We start from the raw sequence: 22355 nt of genomic DNA, 5'->3' as shown, positions 1-22355 counted from the left end.
GTTGACAATTCTTCCTCACCCAGTTCTCACTTGATTGTTTCCTTCATCTTCCTTTTCTGTCTCCCTCCCTCCCTCCCCATACTGACCCCAGCCTTCTTTACTTATTAACACCCACATTCATATATTTTCAAATTTGGATTCTTCAGGGTAGCTGGAAATAGACCTCCTTAAGGGAGCTCCAGAATGTCCCTCTTTTTATCTGTTCTCCTGTACGAACTCTTGGGGCTGTTTGCATGGGAAGGTGGGCTGGCATTCCAGGGGCCACCCCATGTCCCCAACCAGAGGGACAGGGAAAGTGTGGACCGACAAGAGCAGTCCCAACCTGGGTCCTTTTCATTTCACTTTATAAATCACCTCAAAATTTTTGTCTTTAAATGATATGAATCATCTTTCCTTTGATATGAATCATTTTTCCTTAGGGGTCCACAGATGTTAAACATAGAAAAGGAACTGAAAAGGGAGAAGCCACAGATTGGAAGAACACATAAAGGCCATGTACTGTATGTCTTTAAGAACTTTTCGCTATTTAAAAATTTTTTCTGCCCTTTATCGTTCCTATCTTTCTGATATGTGTGTTCAGTGTGGCACAAGGTTATGCGAACCCTCGCACTCAGTACTTGGCTTCTGGAAATAGCTGACACAGAAGAAACACTGCAATGCCTCCCATCAACACTGAAGGAATAGAAGAATTCTCCATCTTACTCACCTACCTTAGAGAGAAACCCTCCACCCAAAGAACAGGCTAAATTCCTCAATTTGGTGAAGGGAGAGAGGGTCTTAGAGAATTATTTTTCTGGCCATCTGCGTTGTAAACAAGCAGAAGGCAGTGAGACCTCCTGTAGGTAAACTTTGGCAATGCACTGACTTGCTAAAATCCTCACACATGTATGTATACCCAAGGTAGGTATTCCTATATAATAAATATATCCATACCCAGGCAAGCATCTTCCCTCTGTGCATGGAGTTGATTTGTTTTTTCAGTGTGGGCATTAAAATTCTGCCTGAGTGCTGTCTTTAAATTGCTTTGATGCTAGGTGGGTTCCAACCCTGACCTGTCCCCATGGCAAGTGATGGCTGTAACAAGCTCTGGATCAATATTCATAGCGGGTGTCCTGAGCTGATAACACTATCCAAGACAGTGTTCACTATCAGTGCAGACAGCTGAGATATTGCACCATTAGGGATGTTGTGTTAAATAACCTGATCCATTTCGGGGGCTATTTAATGAATTTCACAGTTTAGATAGTATCTTTAAGGAGAAGGCAAGGGCTATTCCGGAAGCATTGATGCAAATCAATGGTGCCAAGCTTCCTGAGCTATTTATTCCACAAACAAACTGGCCTCTCATTCCAGCACAGCCTGGAGGAGCTGCTGCCCAGCCACGCACAGTGTTAACAATGGAAAGAATTTGCCGTTTATGCAACGGGAGAGCAATATTATGAGCCCCATTAAAGCATCTTAGATAAAATCTCATGTTCCTGAAATAAAAATACAACTTCAATGCTCTAGGTGAAACCCTGCGGTTTGGGCCAGCCCACGGGGTAGGGCATATATGCCAAAGAGACAGCTTCATAAGGCACAGCATGGTAAAAACGGGGAGAGAAGTCAACTGGTGGGCAACCCCTTTGCTCATCACCTCTGCCAGCTTTCCCCAAGATGTCCTTCGTCAAATTGGTCTACAGGACAGGAGGGGAAGGCACTGGCTGTTAAAAGGTAAACTACTGATAGCAGCAGAATCAGCTTTTAAATGTTTGCTTGACTCTATACTCTTTGTTGCTGGAGAGGTCATTTACAATTAAAGGCTAGCAGTTCCCATTTCCCACCAGGGCTTTGAACTCTGGCTGCCAAGCAGAGCAAGTATTCCTTTATAAACCCACCTTGGAGACTTTGGTGAAAGCTCAAAGTGTAGCCTTCCCACCTATTGTCCCCAGACTGCTACCAAAATAAAAATGTTTAATCAACATATTTTGCTTTAAGAAATCACTATTTTCTTCTTGGAAATTAATAGGTTAAAAAAATCAACTTCTTTGTCTTAGAAAAGCAATAGAGGTTATACTGCTAAATAGGATACAGGTTAATTGCTCCTGATAATGACAATATTAACAATAAATAGCTGTTCTTTTTTGGGCGCTTGCTCTGGAACACTTGACCAAGCTTTTTGCTCATTTTGGGTTATTTATTTATTTATTTATTTTTAATTTGTTGGGGTGACAATTGTTAGTAAAATTACATAGATTTCAGGTGTACAATTCTGTATTACATCATCTATAAATCCCATTGTGTGTTCACCACCCAGAGTCAGTTCTCCTTCCATCACCATATATTTGATCCCCCTTACCCTCATCTCCCACCCCCCACCTGGGTTATTTATTTTAACCCTCCCCGTGACTGCACAAAGCAGGCACTATTATTATCCCCAATTTGCAGTTGAGAAAACTGAATTCAGAGAGCTTAGGTAACTGGCCCACAACCACAGAGCTAGGAAGTGGTGAAGCTGAGATACCACCTCAGCAAGTGAGATATCGGTCTGGTTCGGTAAGGTTCTTTTCAAGGAAATCACATTCCTGCCCCTGGGTGAAATCCAATTGTAGACCCTTATGGAAAGGCTTTCCTTCCAAGTTACACACATAGCTGGAATACGCAGGAGGACCTCCGAGAAAATCACTGAGCCCAAGCACTGCCCGGGAGGAAACTGTGGTGCAAATCTTGGGATCCACGTCTAGAGGCTCTTACATTTGGTGTTTTCTAATGTTTTAGAAAACACACCTACTCCTTAAGGTAGTCACAGGAGGAGCCCAAGAGAAGGGAATTGCCAGGCCAGCCAAATTGCTCTGGGCATCTAGAAAAAGAGAGACATTCAATTGAAGAAAGAACATGCCGAGTGACAGGCTGAGGACAAATGAGGAGAGAATTGCTGAAGGGCAGGGCCAGGAAGAGCAGGGACACAAATGCGTCTGGGCTCCTTGTGACCATGAACAGAGCCTGTCATGTTCATATCATGGCATGTCAAACCACATCCGCAAGAGGCATGTGCAGAATAAGGAAGCAAGGGAGGACTTTGCAAATACATGAAGCACCTGCATCCTGGTTGAATGGAGACCAGTACGATCTGTCTTTCTTGGGTGGTCTCCTGGAGGGAAGATGTCTAAGCCCTCTGTTCCCCACCTCTGTACCCAAATTTCATGCCCTCATCTTCTTTTCCCTGGTCTCCCTGGCTTCAGTTTTGCCACCTCTGCAGGCTCTTCACCTCCCACGGTGAAGACTCAGGCCCTCGGAGGGCCAGGCCCTGGTCTAAACAAGCGAAGCCAGGTGGGCCTTGTAGGCTGAGGACCGGCGTTCCACATCAGCGGGATGCTGCTACTCCATTGGTGCATGGTGACCTATGTGGGAATGCTGATCAGCGCGGCCGGATCTCCATGTTGCCCCAAGGAAACTGGAAGTCTGAATTATGTGACATCTCCACAGTTTTAAATGCTGGCAACCAATTCAGAAGTTGAAAAACAGAAGTGTCACTCGAGTATATCTGTGGGTCATGAGTTTGCCACCTCAGCTGTTCACTCTGCCAAATGACCTCATCTGATTTATTGCTCACGGCATTTCTATGGCTATGATAGTCCTGGGGGTGAAGACTAAAAGTCTTAGCATTGAACACAAGGTTTTTCACACTCTAACCCAACTGCCTGTGCAGCCCAGGTCTCTGGACAGACTCTGTTCCATGTGTGACGTGTGGTTCTTGCCCACGTATGCTACCTTCTCAAAGACTCTGTCCAGCCCCTGGATCCTGGTGAGTGGGCAGTGGGTCAGGATGAGGGGACACCTGTCCCATGGGCTGGCCCCTTCCTGGGCTGCCTAAATGCAGTCAGTTCAACCAGGTGAGCTAGACGGGTCAGATTTGTCTCCCAGGACTCTGGATTAAGACCCAGGGGCATGTTTCCTGCAAGTGGTGGGAGCTTGAGCTCCAAGAGTAAGAAAAATGAGGATGGCGTGGCTGTTGAGGGGCCATCTGAGCACCAAAGTTATGAAGAAGAAGAGGCTCGGTGAGAGCTGGGAGAGTAGAACAGAATAGATGTGCAGAGCAAAGCAGAGAAGCCATGAGAAACAGATGCGTGTACACCAGCCAATGCCTGAGTTTCATTCCTCTTGAGGCCAGGTGTTCTGATTCTTCTGGGTTCCCTGTGAGGCTCTCTGCACCCTGACAAACACTCCTCCGTACTTTGATGTGAGCGTCCTGAGCAGTCAGTGTGCTGCAGGGGAACAGAGCCAACAGGATATGTGGGGATAGAGACAGAGAGAAACAGGCGTTTATCTGCTTTGTTTTGTTAATATGAGGAATTGGCTCATGCCATTATGAAGGCTGGCAAGTCCCAACATCTGCAGAGTGAGTCCCCAAGCTGGGAACCTTGGAGAGCCAATGGTGTCATTCCAGTCTAAATGCTGGCAGGAAGAGCTGTGTTTCAGTTTGAGTCTGAAAGAAGGAAAGAAGCCATCGTCTTAGTATGAAGGCTGTCAGGCAAGAAGAATTCTCTCTTCCTAGGAGGAGGTTAGCTTTTTTGTTCTTGTCAGATGAGGCCCACCCACATTTGGGAGGGCAATCTGCTTTACTCAGTTTGCCAATTGAAATGTTAATTTCATCCAAAACACCCTGACAGACGCAGCCAAAACGTTTGAGCAAATACCTCCTCCCCCCCCCTCGCCCCCCACCATGGCCCAGTCAGGCTGACACATAAAATGAACTATCACACACCCTGAGACGGGTTCTGATCCCGGCAACTAGAAGAGCCCTGTGTACAACTCGCTTTCCCAACTGCGCATGTCTCTCCTGTATTCTCTTCCCAGGCCATACCTATCTGGGAATCTCCTTTCATCTTCAAATCTCCTCTGTTCAAGGGCTCCTTCTGCGAGGCCTTCCCTGGCTTGCCCAGGCTGCCCGAAGTGCACCTGCCCATGGGGCCTCCGGCTTCCACCAGCCTCGGTGGACGTGTCTAGTTTTTGCCTGATCAGCATCCTCACCTCCTTTTCTGGTCCAGGTAGTGTGACTTCGCTTAGGTCTCCCCATCTCACTCTCACTCATATGTGGTAGTGGTGAGACTGCCAATCAAGGGTCCCACCCTCCCCTGGCCACAGGGTAGGAGTAGCTCCCTGCAGGACCCAGCAGGCTCTCCCCTGGGAATCTGAAGCAGAGTGACAAAAGTTGGGGCTGCTTGATCCAGGCAGCAATGCCTGAAATAAATCATCCGCCTTTTCCCACTCCTGGAGTCGATGGTTATGGGCCCTTCTGAGATTTGGTTGTTCAGCATTTCCTTTGATTCTGTAAATTGCCTTATAGCCTTTCCAACTCCCTCTAACCCCCATCCTGGAATTCAATTAGCAAGGGTCAAAGGACCCTGACAGGCACAGACTTTATCACACTGTGGGGATACAGACTCTCCGGTCCTTGAGAGGCCCCAAGTTAGGGCACACACAGCACTGTCTTTGTGCCTATTAGCACACTGATGTTTAGCAGGTTGAAGAGTTGAAAGGAATAAATGGTGGCCCAATAGCATAAACCCAAAGCTCCACAGTCTGATTAAGATGGAGTAGAAACCTTCACCTTATGAGGTAGTGCAGGCTAGGCTGAAAAGAATAGGATCCAGAAATGTTTAGAAATGCTTAGATATGGGTGCGGGGGTTCGTAAGGGATCCAGCATTCTTAGGGGAAACCGCTGCATTTGTGGAACAACCTATGCTTCTAATGGGCCGTCCATGCTGAGCAACCAGCAACTCTCCCCATTTCAAGATCCTTAGCTTCGTCCCATTTGCCAAGTCCCTTTGCCATGTAAGGTCACATATACACAGGTTCTGAGGATTAGGACATGGCCATCTTCAAAGGGCCATTCTGTCTACCACAGTCCTAGATACAGAAAGCGATTTGTTCAATGTCACACACAGAGCTAGTGGAAGAGGGAGAATTATGCACTGGCTCACCACCACTGGCATAAGTGCCCTTTCTCCTCCTCTTCCTTGGCATGAAGTTAAGGCCCAGTCATTTCTTTTTGCCCCCTTCTTCCGTCTCCCCCCCCCCCCTTGTTTCAAGCCCTTGTTTCTCAGTCTAGTTGTGTAGGACACAGCTCCCTGGCCCATGCTGGTGTTATGAGCCTTGCGTCCCCCCCGGCTGAGGCAGTGGGTTGCCAGTCGAGGGTCGGTCGCTCACGGCAGCTCTTGCCAGCTGCCGACCGCTCACAATGGCAGCACAGGGCAGCCCACGCCAACGCCCGGTGACCTCAGCATTAGGAGCACGGTGCTCCAACCACGTGAGCCACCGGGCCGGCCCAGGCCAAGTCATTTTTTAAGGTCCATTTCAGGCTGCTCCTCTGCTCAGAAACCCTGCTGCCCTCCATCGCCCACAGAATCCATCCTCTTGGCTGTGTCTGTGCCACTCGTTGGTGCTTGGCACACATTTGGTCAGTAATCTTAAAGGTATACATTTATTCTCTGGCCACTCTTGACTCAAAGGCAACGATCACACCTTAAACCTTTTTGCATCCCTAGAGCCCACTTAGCCCAGAGAGTAGAAGTTCAATACATGTGTCTGGATCAGGATGTTTGTGGTTGATTCGCCAGACCGACTCACTCAGTTCCTGCACCACAGAATCTGGATGGCCAAAAACTGCATTTCCCAGACTTCCTTGCAGGTTGGACTAGGCTCCACCAAGCCAGACATGGTGAAAATGAGGTGGTGGCTACAAGTGGAGAATCTTCAAAGGTCGTGGTGGTGGGTGGATTTAGTTCTTTGGGTGCTATACCATCAAACAGCCTGGTGGAAGAAGTTCCCTGGCATTTTAGGTGCCAAATGACGGGCAGTGGTCCCGGTGGAGCAGTGCAACTAGGCGTTTCTCATAGCTGCATGGCTCTTGGCTGTGTCCCCACGTGAGCTTGGTTCCCCACTCCCCCTGGAAATCTATAAGCTCCTTAATTGCCTTGTGTAAACATGCTCCTCTAGCCGGAGTGGTTTCTATCTACTTCAAACAAAAACCATGGCCAATATAAGACATAATATTCGTTTCTCCCCCAGTCAGATCGTAAATCCCCCAAAGGACAAGAACTACTTTTTATTTCTCCTGTATAATCAACAGTTCCCATAAAAACTTATCAACATGACATGTACAATTCATTGAACTGGGCTAAAGTCCTAATATTCTGATGAATTCTTCTTCTTATCTATGAATCAAGGGACTGAAATGAAGTGGCCGTGGTCTTCTTCTTTAGAAACCTGAAAGTTAAGTAAGGCCAGAATTCAAATTCTTTCAAGTTTCAATTTATTGTTATTTATTTTGAATTTTTATGACATCTTATTTGAGCCAAACGGACAACAATTGCCAGGAAGCAAGATCTCAAATGCTCCTCAAGTTTCACTTTAAATACTTCCAAGGATCAGGGGGCAGCCAAGAACACTCCTCATCTTTTCTATCAATTTTTACTTCCTGCAAAAGTGATGTAACATTAAACGGAGAGTTCATCCCAAATTTCACTGGCCTAACACATTGTGGTATTCCAATTTTCTTCCCAGCACTGTCCCTATGCATCCTTATTTCTACAGGGCTGTTGTCTGCATACAGTTTTGTATTCTGCTTTTTCATGACATGTTGTAACACGGGCATTTTCCATGTTGTTACCTAGTCTTCATTTTTGATGGCACATATTTCTTTCAGCAGCCGTGTTATAATTTCTTGAACAAGGCCCACCCTTGAACATTTACTGTTCTTCCAGCTTGTTCTGGCATTGTAGTTTACACTTCAGTCATCGGCTTTAGAATAATTTCCTTAGCATCCTTCCCAGGTACAGGATTGTCCGTTCAAGGGTCCAATTATTTCCATTGCTTTTAGGGCTGCCAAATTCTCCGGCCAAAGGTTAATACCAGCGAAGCACTGGTACTGCCTTTTCTCTTTAATTTTTGTTACTTTTACAGGTGTCTCCTTGCTTCAATCGGCCTTGCTCTGAAATCTGTCCACTGATCTCCCGCGGAGAAGGCACCCATTTTGAGGGCACGTAACCCCGGAGTTCCGAGGTAGCTTCCGCCCCTTCTCCGCCGGCTCCACCCCCCCCGCCGGACTACATTTCCCAGGTGGCCCCGCGCAGCGGGCGCAGCCGCACTTTCCAGCTGCCAGTCGGGACGCGGAGTTTGAGGTTTACAGAGGAGCGCAATGGACGCGTGGGGCGAGCGGCTGGCCGGCGTGCGCGGGGTGCTGCTGGACATCTCGGGCGTGCTGTACGACAGTGGCGATGGCGGCGGCACGCCGATTGCGGGCTCCGTAGAGGCGGTGGCGAGGTGAGTGGCCCGCGCTGGCCGCCGTAAGCGCAGGGCTCCGCGCTCAGCCGGGTCCCTTCAGGGCGGGGCGGGGCTTCTGTTCTGGCTCCGCCCCCTCCCTGGAGACTGGCGGTCCCGCCTGGGGAGGTCTCTGCTGCATCGCCGAGGTGCCCAAACGACCGGGCGTCCCTGGGCGAGCACCAGGCCTCTGCCGATTAGAGCTGTGCGGTCTGTCAGGGCAGCCATTGGAATGTGTGCTAGTCTGAGTTGAGATGCGCTGTAAGTGTAAAATCCACACCGGATTGCGAAGATTTAGGAAAATGTAAAACAGCTCATATTTCATATTGATATGATAATAACTTGACTATATTAGGTTAAATAAAATACATTAATTCCACCTGTTTCTTTTGACTTTTCTTAATGTGGTTACCAGAAAACTTGAAGTTACATGTGACTGGCATAATTCACTTGGACTCTCTTGACCTTCTATTTAGACGATAGGAGGAGGATGGCGTCTTGTCCATCAAGCCTTGTGCGTGGAGGACGCTACCAGGACCAGGACTGACACCACTGGACCCGAGGCTTTGTAACTGCCGGTGGCATCGCAGGCCAGTGCCGCCATGACGTTGATGGGCAGCCAGGAAGGGCTAATTGCACAGGACCTGGCCTCTCACAGCCACTAGCTGGGGGCCTTGGCTTGGTGGCCTGACTTCATTGGAACTCAATTTACCCACCTGTAGATGGCAGTTAAATGAGGCTCTTGGCCCTCAGAGAGCCCACCCCACCTATCTGTACAACAGCCAAACTGTCCTGCATGGCAAAACAGGAGATGTTTGAGAGGTTAGGAACTCAAAAAAGGGAGACATGGCCTCCAGAAGAGCGCGTGAAGGGCACCCCAGATCTAGCACCTCCCTGCGGCCTTGGGGGCACAAGTCCTGAAGTTCAGGTGTAAGTGCCTTCCCGACCTCTGCCTTAGTCTCCATTTATTCTGAGACTTCAGAGTACCTCTGTCACAGACAAGAGCGTTAGGTGGTGGTGCCTGCCGGAATGGATCAGAGAGCACTGGGCTGTGTTTTGACGTGAGAGGGCCTAGTGTGGAAGAGCAGGAGGCCAGAGCCTCAGGGCTGTGACAGGCAGACAAGGCCTCATGGTGCTCACGTCTGGAGGCGAGTTGGACAGTAAACCTGGACACAAATGAATAACCAAGTCACCAGGATGCCGTAAGTGACATGAAGAAATTTGGTGCTGAGAAAGTGACAGGGTGATAGAGAAGGGTCCAGGGACAGCTCTGAGGAGGAGGCATTGGAGGACCCACCAGAGAGTAAGAGGGCCTTCTGGGTGAATGGGCAGAGGACGTGTATTCCAGGTGAGGGAACAGTGGCTGCAAAGGTCCGAGGCAGAAGAGAGCTTGGCATGTTCGCGTTCACAGAACTGAAAAGCGAGAAGTAAGGCAGGGGCGTGACTGTAGCGGGCAGGGACTTGAGGGTTGAGGAGAGGTGCTGGATTTTATCCTGAATGCAGTGGGAAGTCATGGAAGGTTTTTAGGCGGAATGTCATGTGAGCTGATTTACTATTTAAAGAAATTTAAATATGAAAAGTGAAACTTTATAAGTGCCAAATTAAAGCGGGTTTGAAGTCTTGAAGTAGAAGATCTTTATAATGATGCCTCAAAATCTAGAAATCAACAACAAAAATCAACATCCCAGTAGAAAAATTACACATGGGTGGCCAGTTAGCTCAGTTGATTAGAGCGTGGTGCTAATAATACCAAGTTTGTCAGTTCGATCCCTGCAGGGGCCACTGTGAGCTGTGCCCTCCTTAAAAAAAAAAGAAAAAGAAAAATTACACAAAGAATGTAAAAAATTCTCAAGCAAGAAAAGACAAATGACCCCTAAGCATTTGAAAGAGTCTCAGCTTTACTCAAATGGGAGAAATGCAAATTAAAACTATTGCTGAGATGCCATTTTTTCATCAACTTGAGAGAATTGGCAAAAACCCAAAACTTTGGGGATGCATTCGCTTGGTGAGAGTGTGTAGAAATGGACCCTGTCAGACATTGTGGAAGATGCATTTGTCATTACTAGCAATTCTGCTTCTGGTAATTTCCCTACCTCCTACATGAGAAATGACATAAGTGTGAGATCATTCACGGCAGTGCCTTTTGGAATAGCAAAAGAATGGAAACAGCTCAAATATCCATTAGTAGGGGAGTATCGTCTATACAGTGGCGTACCATGCAGTGCAAAAAGGAATGAGCACACCTGCCATATAGATGTTGTCAGCAAAGATAGCAAGCACAGGACAGGATGCACAGGGTACTGTCTTTTGGGTGGAAAAGGCAGAAATGCAAGCAGGATTCCTGCTCCTGTGATTGCATAAAGTAGAGGGAAGAGCTTCACTGTGTGAAGAGTTGGAGGGCAAGCAATTGGGGAGAACTGGGTGGTTGGGGGGAGGGGTGGAAGCAAGACCACTGTACAACTTTGTATACAGGTATAAACATTTTTTAAAGTCTTTGAACCAGGTGAATGCATTTCCCACTCAAAGTATTAAATTACAACTATTTTCTCAATTATAGGGAAGCTATATGCCTGGGGCATGACTACTCACCACGACCTGCCCAGTTAGGAATTTGTGATCAGATCACCCTGTAAGGTTACTTTTGGTCGGTGAGTTTTGTCAGATTTATTAGAGACCCTTTTCATTCACAGGGGTCACAGGGCATAGGAATGTTTTGGCTCCATTATAATGTTAAGGGACAACTGTCCTACATGTGGTCCTTTGTTGACCAAAACTGTGGCGCAGAGCAGAACATGACTGTACATGTATGTGTATTCTCATATACTGTATACGAGGTCTGACAATTAAGTGTGTGAACTTGTTGCACCAATGTTGCTCACCTTTTTGGTAACAGAGGGATTATTCATTATGAATTTGTATCAACGGGACAAACAGTTAAGCAAGTTTACTATTTGGAAGTGCTGAAAAGGCTGCGTGAAAATTTAGGCAACTTGAACTTTTCGCCAACAATTAATTCAATGCTCTTGCATCACAACAATGCACCAGCTCACACGGCACTGTCTGTGAGGGAGTTTTTTGCCAGTAAACTAATAACTGTTGGAACATCCTCCCTACTCACCTGGTCTGGCCCCTAATGACTTCTTTCTTTACCTGACGATAAAGGAAATATTTAAAGGAAGACATTTTGATGACATTCAGGACATCAAGGGTAATACGGTGACAGCTCTGATGGCCATTCCAGAAAGAGTTCCAAAATTGCTTTGAAGGGTAGAATAGGCGCTGATGTCAGTGCATAGCTTTCCAAGGAGAGTACTTTGAAGGTTAGAGTACTTTGAATACCATAGTGATATTCAGCATTGAAGTATGTAGCACTTTTTCTAGGATGAGTTCATGAACTTAATCGTCCGACCGCGTATGTGTGTGTGTATATGATATATACATTCTTCTAACATAACCCATTTTTGGTTATGTTAAAGAGAAAACCAAATGGAGTATCTCATGCTAAAAGCCCAAGACACCAAACTTAGATTTAATATCTGCTCTAACTGCAGTTTCAACTGCTCCCAGAAACAATCTTATTCAACCAGTCTGGAATTCTCTGGTCAACACTAATGAGGTAATCTGTCATGTGGACCCTCTCCATCTCACACCACCCCCACAGAAAGAAGAGGCAATCTGCATAAAATCCCTTTTCTTTTTCTTCCCACCCAAAGATGTCCCAGCCTAAAAATAACTCTTCCTTATCTTTTGTTAATAGCTCTCTTGCCCCACCTTTCCTCCTATAAAATCCTTCTCATTTAGGGGGACTAACTATATGTGCTGTCATGTCCCTTTATCAGCTAAAGAAACCACTGGTCAGAGCCTAACCTCTGTGCCAGACCTGTATTTAGCATCCTTTCAGGGAGATGGGGGCATTGAGGAAGGTCGGGGCTTCAGTCTAATAGCCTCTCCCGACTACTGCACAGATTGCAGGGTGTGGGATTAAGGAGGGTGGTCCCTGGTCCGTTAACCTCTGTGGGTTTTGCACTGGTGTCTTCTGACTGGTCCCCGGGAAGGTTTTGTTTTGATTTGCTTTATGTCTAGCAGATTTACCCAGCTGCGTGTGTCTGATAGCAGCTACACTGTATAAATCTAACAGCGCTACAGTAACAGTCCTAAAATACATCACAGCCAGTTATGTAGCTGAGAGAGGGGACGCACCTTCCCCAGAGCCTGTTTGTTTCTTTTCGGTGATTGAGGGGATGTAATACTTGTTATCCCTGGGGTCTTTATCATTGTGCTGTGCGGGAGCCTAGAGGACCGATGGCCTGGTCCCTCCGAAACGCCCTGGACTCTCTTGGCACAGGACCAAAACCCCACGCCTCCTCCTGGCCCACCAGGGCCTCAAGGTGACTTTGTGCCGCCTTTCCTCCCCTTCTCCCGCCTCCCCCACTTGCTCCCAGTTACACAGGCGTCGTGGGGGTGGCTCACTGACAGAGGCCCTGAGCCACCCAGGGAGCCTGGGCTGCCCGCACTGGTGCCCTCCGGCTCTGCCGACATTCCTTTTCTCTCTTCTGACGGCTCTTTAAAGACTAGGCCCCTGCACCCAGGCCCAGCCTCCGAGTGCCCATGCTCAGGCGCAAGGAAAGCCTAGAGGCCTCCGCCCTCCTTGTGGGTGGCCCTGGGCCTGGAAGAACCCAGCTGGTGGCAGTGTGTGGAGTTCAGGAAACTTCCCCCAGTCAAGTATACCTGCTTTGGGGTTTTCCACGGGGGTGTCTCAGACACGCGGGCCGGCGCTATTTCCTTCTCCGCGAGGTGGCTGAGCCAGGAATCCTACCGAACAGCCCTGCTTGTCAAGGGGAAGAACGCCGGGCATTCGGCTGCTTTTGGTAGTTTTTGCAGCCATGCAGTGAGGTTGCTTTGCACCTGGGGCTCTGGCCTCCTTGATATGCGCAGCCCACTTTGAAGTTACTGGGGAGCTCAGAGGAAGTCCCTGGGGTGAGAACAGACCACAGAAGGACAAGTGCGAGATGGGGTAGGGGACGACCCGAGTCCTGGGGAGGGTTTCCCTCCATGGCAGCCCCCCAGACTGCCAGTTCCTGCTCTGGGAACCCCTGGAGGGGCAGTTCACCATTCTTCTTAGACTTTCTGTGGTGACAGCTGCTGTCAGATTTTCTGAAAGGTTCCCACCTTTTGGGGGCACAGAGCTCCCGGGGAGTATAAACTCTGCTTTTTAAAACAATGTCAGCCATGATAATAGCAGTCGCCATTGATTGAGGGAGGCCTGTCACTTCCCAGGCTGGTGCTTGACTGCACACTCTACCTTCACAACCAGCCATGAGGTTGGGGTTTCAGCCCCGTTTCAAAGTGGGGACTGAGGTTCAGAGATTGAGGAACCGGCGGAGGGAGGAAAAGTGGCTGAGCTGGAATTTCCCCTGGATCTGCTGGACTCCAGAGCCCGTTTTCCCACAGTACCACGCTGCCTCTCCTTTGTTCACTCACACACCCAACACATATTTATTGAGCGCTTCTGCTATACTGAAAGCACTGCTGAAAGCCCCAGCAGTGAAATGGGCAGCATCAAGTCCCTGCCCCCTGAAGCTGATGGTCCAGTGTGGAGAGACCAGCGTAAATAGCACCCAGAAAGGCTAGTCGTGTCAGATGGAGGGCTAGGAGATGAGCTGGGGTGGGGGCGCGGGGCCTCACAAATCCAGTGGGCCAAGAGCTGGGGTCTGAAGATATCATCTGGGCCAGGAGTGTCCCAGATGGGAGCGCAGGAGGCTCAGGCTTCCGAGGCCATGCTGAACTCTGCCCCCTGGTCGTTCGGCGGCAGTGTGGTCTCTTCTTGGAGCTGCTGGGGACGGTGCTGGCAGGTGGGGTCTTTTCACTGCTCTAGGTCGGGTGGGCGGACGTGGTCATGGAGACATCTGTAACTGGCTTGGGTCCCCTTTATGGGAGCCCATTCTTGGGCAGTTGGGCTCCCCGAGGGGAGCCATTCAGAGGCAGGACCAGGCACAGCAGGGGCTGGCCCAGGGGCCGCCAGCTCAAAGGATGGCCCCGAGGCATCTGCATGTGAAAGGCGGGTGGGCATTTACTGCATCCTGTCATGGCCACTAAAGCACAGCTGCTGGGCCCTGCCGAGCCGGGCTTTTTTGGGGCCGGAAGGAAGCAGGCTCTGCTTCTGCCCAGAGCAGCCTCATAAAGCAATTCCCACCCAGCACCGCCACACCCGCAACCCATCCTTCCAAGTGGAGCCTGTCAAAGCCCAGCGTGCACCGGAAGCCTAGGGACACTTAAAACTCAGGCCCCTCCCAGCAGGTCTTGGATCCCAAAGGGCCAGGGCCCGGGGCACCCTGTCTCTGAACTCTGGCCAGCCTGCAGACTTTAGGACAGACTCGCTTCTTAATGCTGGGCCACACTGGCTCCCTCAGCCTCAGGGACACAGGTCCCCAGGAGTGGCAATAATAATAATAACAGCTACTAGGGACCATGGGCTCCCAGGAGCCTCACCTGCTTTGCCTCCCCCCATCCCCCCACACCTGGCCCAGCACCTGCCAGAGGGGCCCCTTAAGGGTATTGGAGAGGAGAGGACTGGTACTGGTTTGAGTTTGTTTAGGCCAACAGGCGCTTTTCTGACTCAGCCCGGACCTTGGACAAGGCTTGTTTGTTGCGAATGTTCTGTCCTGTGACTGGTGCTGCCGTTTGCTGTGGGGGGTGAACCCTTGTCTTCAGATGGGAGAGGTGCTGAGAGCTCGTCGCTTGCCTCCAGGCTGTGTGTTCTCATTTCATAATATCTGCTGTTTGAGCTTCAGAAGTCACAGGAGGCCTCCTTGTAAACATCCCCACTAGTGCAGGAATATACGGAGTCCAGGGTCCAAATCCTTGTCACTGGGCCTGTTCCCGTCATTTCCCCAGGTGACCTGCTAGGTCCTGCCAGACCTTTTCCTCTGTATTTCCCCAAAAGCACAGAGGATTTTACGGTGCGGCCTCCTCTTTCCTGATTCTGGACCTTTCCTGTTGGCACGCCATCATACCCTCCACAGCCCCCAGCCCTGCACTATAAAGGCAGCTCTGATGCTCAAGGAATGTGTTTTCTTAGGTCACAGATCACAGGAGGTTGGAGTCCTTTGCAGATCCCAACCCAAGAATTTCAAACTCTTGTGTAGCCTCAGAGCCTTTATCCTCCACATGAAATCTAGGTAGAACCCCCAAAGTATAAAACAAAAAGAAAAACAAAAACCAGATGAAAGGACAATGTTTGAATAGTATAGAATTCAATAGTACAGTTGTTCAAATCTGTAATATTGATTATAAGGTCAGTCAGTGAAAATGATGATTTTGTGTTTTGATGAATAACAGTATTGAAGTTTGGCACAGTAGATACACACACAGTCTCGATGTTTATAACTTAGGTGTGTGGCTGGAAACAACCTGTGTGCCCATCAGGAGGGGTTGAGGGAATAGATTACGGTTTATCCAGACCAGAATATTGTGCAGTTAAGAAGAATGGGGTAGCTCTGTTTGGTCTTGACATTGGTTTCTATGACATGAAGGTTGTATATAGTAAGTGAAAAAGTCATAGAATAATGTATATGAATTACCATTTTTTGTTCAAAAAGATGAAGGAGACACAGCATCCCACATGCAAACACCACATTGTGAACCTGGTGTGTGGAGGGAAACCCAGGGCCATTGGTGGACGTGTGAGGCTGCTTCATGGCGTCCGTGTCAGGACAAGAGCTGTTTGTTGGTTTCTGGTCTCCATCTCGGTGGACAGGGGTAAACCTATGGAAATCAAGGGCAGCCCAGGTGGGGGTTCCCCCAATGATACACCCCAGGGATGTTCGGAGAAGCCATATTGGCAAAGCGGAAGCCGGGCTCTGCCCATGGTGGTGTAAAGGGCAATTTCCGATAAGCCTAGGAACCTGGGGCTCAAAGAGGTGACAAGACTTACTGAAAGATACCTCATGAGGAAGGAGCTTGGGGGCCGGACCGGTGTTCTCTCCAGGGCAAGTGTTGCCTCTCACCTGGCACCTAAAAATGGTAGGTGTCAGCCCTTGTGGGCCTGGGTTTGAGTCCAGCTCTGCCCCGTGGTTGTGAAGTGGTCTTGGGCAAGTTCCTTAGCCTTTTTGTGCCTCAATTTCCCACCTGTAACACAGTCACTGGCTGTCAGAGTTCAGTGAGATCTTTTTTCTTAAACCAACATTTTGCTTGTTCCGTATCTAGGAGCTAAAGGAGGATTTGGTGGCTTGCAGGGTCAGTTAATGGTAAGAGGTGGTTATTTTACAAACAAGGAGGGTCTTTCAGTTGTTGAACTTGGTGAACATTCAGAACAAAATCACTCAGCTCTGCCAGGGGCTGGTATTGTTTGCATTTGTATACATCTTCAGGAACAGAAGGGTTTTCGTTCAGGCTCTGCGACTGGGCGAGGCACTGGGCGCCCCCAAGCCCCAGGTCCTCACCATACCCAGGAATATTGACCCATCTCATAGGTCGTCTCGGGGACTCAATGCGAACAGGTGCGTAGCGTGGAGGCAGGGTGGGGGGGGGCTGTGGGAGCTGGGGGGGGGGCCTTCTGTGTCCTGCTGCTCCAGGGACGTCCACCAGGACCAGCCACCCTGGGTTTGGCTCAGGCTCCCTTCGCTGAACTGAACTTTGCCCCCCCCTTTTTTTCCAAACTTTTATTTATTTAAGTGTGTTTTTCCAGGACCCATCAGCTCCAAGTCAAGTAGTTGTTTCAATCTCGTTGTGGAGGGTACAGCTCACAGTGGCCCATGTGGGAATCGAACCGGCAACTTTGTTGCTAAGAGCACCGCGCCACTGAGCCATCCAGCCGCCTCCTGCCCTCTTTCTTTCTTAACAGTATCCCTGAGCAGTACTCTCTGGGCTCAGCTCCTGGCTCCTTCTGCTGTCCCTGCTTCCGCTGGCATCTGCCTTGTCAGACTGCCTGCCTTGAGGGCCCAGCTGTCCCAGGATCCAGCCCCAGGTTTGTCAGGGGTGGGGTTGTCACTGTCACACCATCATTGCCATTCATGAAGTATTCGCAGTGTGCCAGGTTTGGTTTTTTAAATATAGTCTCACAATAGCCGTATCAGTAGCTACTGTTCCTGCCCCCATTTTACAGATGTGGAAACAGGTTGCAGAGAATTGGGTGACAAGCCTCAGTCACACAGTGGGAGGTAGCAGAGGTGCTACGGGTGTGTCTGCTTCCCCAGCCAGGCTCCCACCTTACCCTGGGAAGGCCTGGCCTCTGTGCCCTGCTCACCCGGCACTGGATCGGCCGTGAGGGTGCTCAGCAGGGACTGGCTGACTGCTGACTTCCAAGGTTGGGTGTGGTGCAAAGCACCCATGACTCCCTGAGACAGGCCCCTGGGCACCTCATGTCCCTCTGGCCTTCCGTCTGCTCCTCTGTGAAATGAGCCACTAGGTTGGACGATCTCCAAGTCCTCTGGCTTTTAGGTTTTCTGCACTTGATTCTAAGTTGTGTTTATTAATAAACAATAAATTGATGCTTGCGGGCTCGGGCTCAGGCAGGTCAGAGAGAGAACAGAAGGGATGGTGGCTGAGATGTCACGGGTATGGGGAAGGCGTGCTGTGTCTCCTGGAGTCCCTGGCTTTGGGGCCTGCCCAGTCTATTTGACCTCAGTGCTGTCCCCTGAGGTCACTGGCTGGCTGGCCCTGGCTAAGAGGTCCATCCAGGACCCAGCCCTGTGCGTCACCACCTCCCATGTTCTCTCTCTTCTCTCTGTGCAGACTTTGGATTCTGTGTCTTGCCTGAACTCTGACGACACACTCTGGCCAGCAGAGTGTCAGATGGAGAGTGGGGAGGGTCCTACAGGGCATGTGAGCAGCTGGCCATCGGCTTTGTTGAAAGGTCTACACTGGTGGGTCAGTGGAAAGACGGGGGAGGTAGAGCAGGCTCAGGTGGAGCTCCTGGCAGAGGTCGTTACAGGTGCCTCTCCGCCTTCGTCGTCCTGTGATGACGCTGGCATGAGGGAGGGCTCATGGTGTGTCCGCACTGCCCAGCTCTGGAGAGCTGGGATGCTGCTGTTACCCATTTCATGGCTGGGTCTCAAGGACCCCAAGAGTCTGGCCCACGGATGCCCATCCAAGGGCATGTGCGACGTACGTGCCGGTGCAGGACCCCAGCTGGGAAGCCAGGCCCCATTCCCAGCGGGACAAAAGCCCTTCTGTTTCTGTCCCAGCCCCAAGGCGATCCCTGACCCTGAGCTCATGCCCACGGGGACACTTGGGGAGCTGGGCCGGGTCCCTCCCAGAATCAACGTGTGCACGGATGACTATTTTTCTTTGGCAAAAACCAACCCTGCTCTGATCATGGGCTCTTATTTGACCTTCTGTTCTAAAAATACATGTTTTTAGAACAAATAAGCAGGTTTAAATTCTCTAAATATGTGTTTTCAGTCTCCATGGGTTTCTGAAAGGGAAGCAGCTAAGGATCTCAGGGTCAGACAGCAGCCTGGTCGGGCGGCTGCAGAGCCCTGCTGTGTGACAAGGTGTTGGTGCCACTGGGGCGGGGACACTGGTGTTCCCTGAGGACCTTGGCCAGGCTGCCACCGACGTTTTGGTTCATAGCAACCCTGGGATGTGTTGTGAAAGTGTGTTCCCTCTCTGAGGAAACAGATGCACAGAGTTTTATCTATTTGCAGCTGTTCCCATCGGTAGTAATAGGGCCCCTCCACCCCTCCAGGTCACGTCTTGAATTGTAACCCCAGGGGCAAAGCAGGCTGGTTCAGGGAGGCAGGAATGAGGGAGAAACACCCCTCCTACCCCCTTCCCCGCCCCACATACCCCTCTTTCTTCCTGGCGTGAGTTCTCCTGCCTCATCCAGGATCCAAAGAGGTCTGTAACTTGCTAGCACAAGCCCTGCCCACAGTAGGTGGTCACTAAGTGCTAGCTGAGAACATGTGCCCACTGGCCGTGGGCAGGCTCCTCCCTGCCCCAACCTCTCACAGTGGGCGTGAGCACTCGCCCAGCCCACTCCAGCCACCCTATTACCCCGGGGATCTGTGGAGGGGCTGGGAGACTAGGCCGACCGTGACTCCAAACCCCCACCTTCCACCCAGGAGAAGAGAACCCCCAGGATAGCAGAGGGGAGGAGGCCTCAGTGGAGTGTGTTCCTGGGTGGGAAGGTGAGGCCCTGGCTGGCAGGTCAAACAGGAGGTGACAAATGAGACCAGTGCCCAGAGGGGATGTTGGCTTCTCGGCATCAGGGAAAGCTGATTTGCCTTCTTTGACTCACTTGTCCCCGGGCCCACCCTGGGCTGGAATTCTGTTGTGCCCTCCCCGGGCCAGGGCCACCTCTACTTCAGTGGCCAGGAGCCCTCTCCACGATGGATGGGGGTGCTGAATATAACACCTGCAGGGGCCCTGAGCTGGTGGAGGGAGCAGAGGAAGGAGGTCATGATGCCGAGGCCAGAGCGGCATCCAGGGTGGTGGAAGCTCATTGCAGGAGCTTTCTCAGAGGAAGGGGCGTATGAACCAGGCCTGGAGGGATGAGGAGGACTTGGCTGTCGGGGAGGATGAAGGCAGACTTGGCGTGGTGAGAGCACCTTCTGGGTCGGACGAAGGTGACAGATTCCCGAGGGCTTGGGGTGGGGACTGAGACAGGCCCAGCTGGGAGGGGCCGTGTCTTGGGCCGCCTCTTCATCCCCTGCCCCACTTCACCTCCCGGCTCCTCTGTGGTGAGGGCAGCAGGCCGTGGAGCTGTGCCAAGGTCACTCAGGATGTCCAGTAATCGCCCTCGTGCGCTACCTGCTACTGAACAATAATGGAAGGGTTTCCATTATTTCCGGGTGAGCGCCCTGGCAGATGCCGACAGCCAGCAGATGTGTGAGGTCCGCGGTGATTTGCAAGGGACTGGTCCATGTGATGCACAGTAATTGCCCCAGGCGACGACGTTGTCACTCAAAGGTTGTCCTGGCCTGCTGGGATGAGGTAAAGGTCAGTTCAAAGATTCTGTGTGGCCGCAGGAAGTGGGGGTAAATCTGCGGGGCTCCTGGGGAGGGGACAGTGGGCTGAGGCAGTAGCTATGGTCTCAGGGGGGCCATCTGGCCAGACCCCCCCCTTGGAGCTGAGTGGAGGCCCCCTGTCTTCCGGATACTTGGGTGCCAGGGGGTGGGGATAACAGGGCCTGTCCTGGAGCAGGGCCTGTCCCTGGTGCTGAAACCTCTGGGATTCGCTCCTCTTGGGGGCCCCTGAAGGCTGTGCTGTGGCCCTGAAGCAATGCCTGGCTTGGGCTCTCCTGACATGCTGAATTCTTATGTTCCAGGCCTCCCAAGGCCAAACCTGTGCCACTTGGCCACAAGCCCCACTAAGAGAGGCCGAGGATTTGGTTCCTTGGCTGTCTTGGTCTGTCGCGGCCCCCATAACAGAATACAACAGACTGGGGACTTAAACAACAGACGTTTATTTTCTCAGAGTTCTGAGGGCTGGACGTCCAAAGTCAAAGTGCCAGCAGGGTCGGTTTCTGGTGAGAGCTCTCTTCCTGGCTTGTCAGCGGCCACCTTCTCACTGTGTCCTACGTGGCCTCTTCTTTGTACATGCAGAGATCTCTGGTGTCTGGAAAGGACACTAACCGTACCATATCACGGCCCCACCCTTAGGACCGCATTTGACACAATTCAGTCATAGCGTTGGGCATTCCGGACCTCCCCTTCAGTGCCGACCCGTCATCTCAGGCCTTCTGTCCCTGCGTGCATGCACAGGTGCACCCCACGCACACCCGTTGTGTGTGTCAGTTTCCCTTCCAGTGGGAAGAGCTGGGCCTGTGTTCCTGGGCTGCTGGGCCTTGTCCAGCTTGGTGCTTCCTGACTGGGAAAGGGCCAGCTGCCTTCATCTCTGTGCGAGGCCTGTGGACACCATCCCATGTCCGTAGCCAGTTGTTGGCTTTGCTGCTTCCAAGCTGTGTGACCGTAGGTCTCTTCTTTCTGAAGCCTCCATCTTCTCGTCTCTAGAATGGGGATAGTGGTTCTCGCCTCATTGGCTTGCTTACTCCGTCAGCTCATACTTAGGGACCGTCGCCTGCACACTAGGCACCTGGCCCTGGGGATCTATGTAGGGACCCAGCTGTGTGTCTGTGCCCTCAGGGAGAAGACAGTCATGTCACAGGTGCTGAGCCCATGGCAAAGCTCAGGGTAATGTATTCATGCTTCACCATTTTAACAGTAATATGACCACTTTTATTCTTTTCAGTACCTAAGAAAAATGAGGAGAGGATCTGGGACGGGTCCCAGGTGGTCAGGGAGTGTCTGTGGTAACTCCTCAAAAGGGGGTGAGGTCAGGGGCATGAATGGACAGATCCGCAGGGAGGGGACTTCCCCAAGCATTTGCTACCAGATTTTTCAGGGATTGATTTAATGCTAAACTGTGACTGTGCTTTTAAAGCTGATGTTTTGGATGAACTTCTGTTGGTGGTATTTCAAAGGAAACCAGTGGCTGAAGTATCCCGAATTGGGTTCTGTTATTTACTGTTTTTTTTTTTCACGGGCATCTGAAGTTGTGTTTGGAACAGCAGATGTGTGGCACTGTCATTTTACTGTCACACCGATTGTTCACTGTTCTGAGAAGGTCACATCATAATTCATTAGCAATAATTAGTCCCCTGACACCCCTGCTCTTCTTCACTCAACTGCTCCATTACCGAGTGTGAATCACACATCCTGGGCGCCAATCAATGAAGATCTGTCCATAATGTACAAGGTGATGCTATTAGTTACAATAATTAACTGCCTAATTAAAAATACAGAAGCTGTCTTTATGAAGGGCAATTAACCACTAAGCCTAATTGATAATTCATAAGCCTTTGATTAGGAAAGACAAATACTAAGAAAGGACTGACTCATCTGGACCGCTGACGAAGACATTGGCAGCCTCGGTCTGTCAGCCTCACTCTTGTCAGTAGATCTGCAGCTTTTTCCCCAATTGCACCCATTGGCTTCAGTGTTTGGAGGGTCTGGAGGCCCATGGGAGTGTGGGAATGGGTGTTTTCACCACGAGTCAGTTTTCGTCGGGACATGTGAGGGGCTGCAGGCCTGGGACACCCTCGGGGAGGCAG

At 50.6% G+C, this 22355-nt stretch overlaps 1 protein-coding gene and 1 long non-coding RNA gene across 4 annotated transcripts in view; both read left to right on the top strand.

Moving 5' to 3' along the window:
• The first annotated feature begins 8114 nt into the window (after positions 1–8114).
• Positions 8115–22355, top strand: part of LHPP (phospholysine phosphohistidine inorganic pyrophosphate phosphatase) — a 111922-nt gene continuing 97681 nt past the window's right edge. For 2 of the 3 annotated variants that reach the window (XM_074338832.2, XM_074338831.2), the window contains exon 1: positions 8115–8305. In XM_074338832.2, coding sequence (XP_074194933.2) covers positions 8181–8305 — 125 coding nt within the window. In that variant the 5' untranslated portion in view covers positions 8115–8180. The remainder of the gene's footprint in view (positions 8306–22355) is intronic. The other variant, XM_019742214.3, reaches the window with a different exon arrangement.
• Positions 8313–10501, top strand: LOC141572879 (uncharacterized). Its single transcript, XR_012498360.2, has 2 exons — positions 8313–8563; positions 8779–10501. It is a non-coding gene; the product is annotated as an uncharacterized LOC141572879 (long non-coding RNA).

Source organism: Rhinolophus sinicus, chromosome 15 (assembly GCF_057876585.1).
Source record: "Rhinolophus sinicus isolate RSI-liver-muscle chromosome 15, RSI-T2T, whole genome shotgun sequence".
NCBI classification, from domain to species: Eukaryota; Metazoa; Chordata; class Mammalia; order Chiroptera; family Rhinolophidae; genus Rhinolophus; species Rhinolophus sinicus.
Note: the sequence above shows the minus strand (reverse complement) of the source record. Positions and strands in the feature narration are given on the sequence as shown.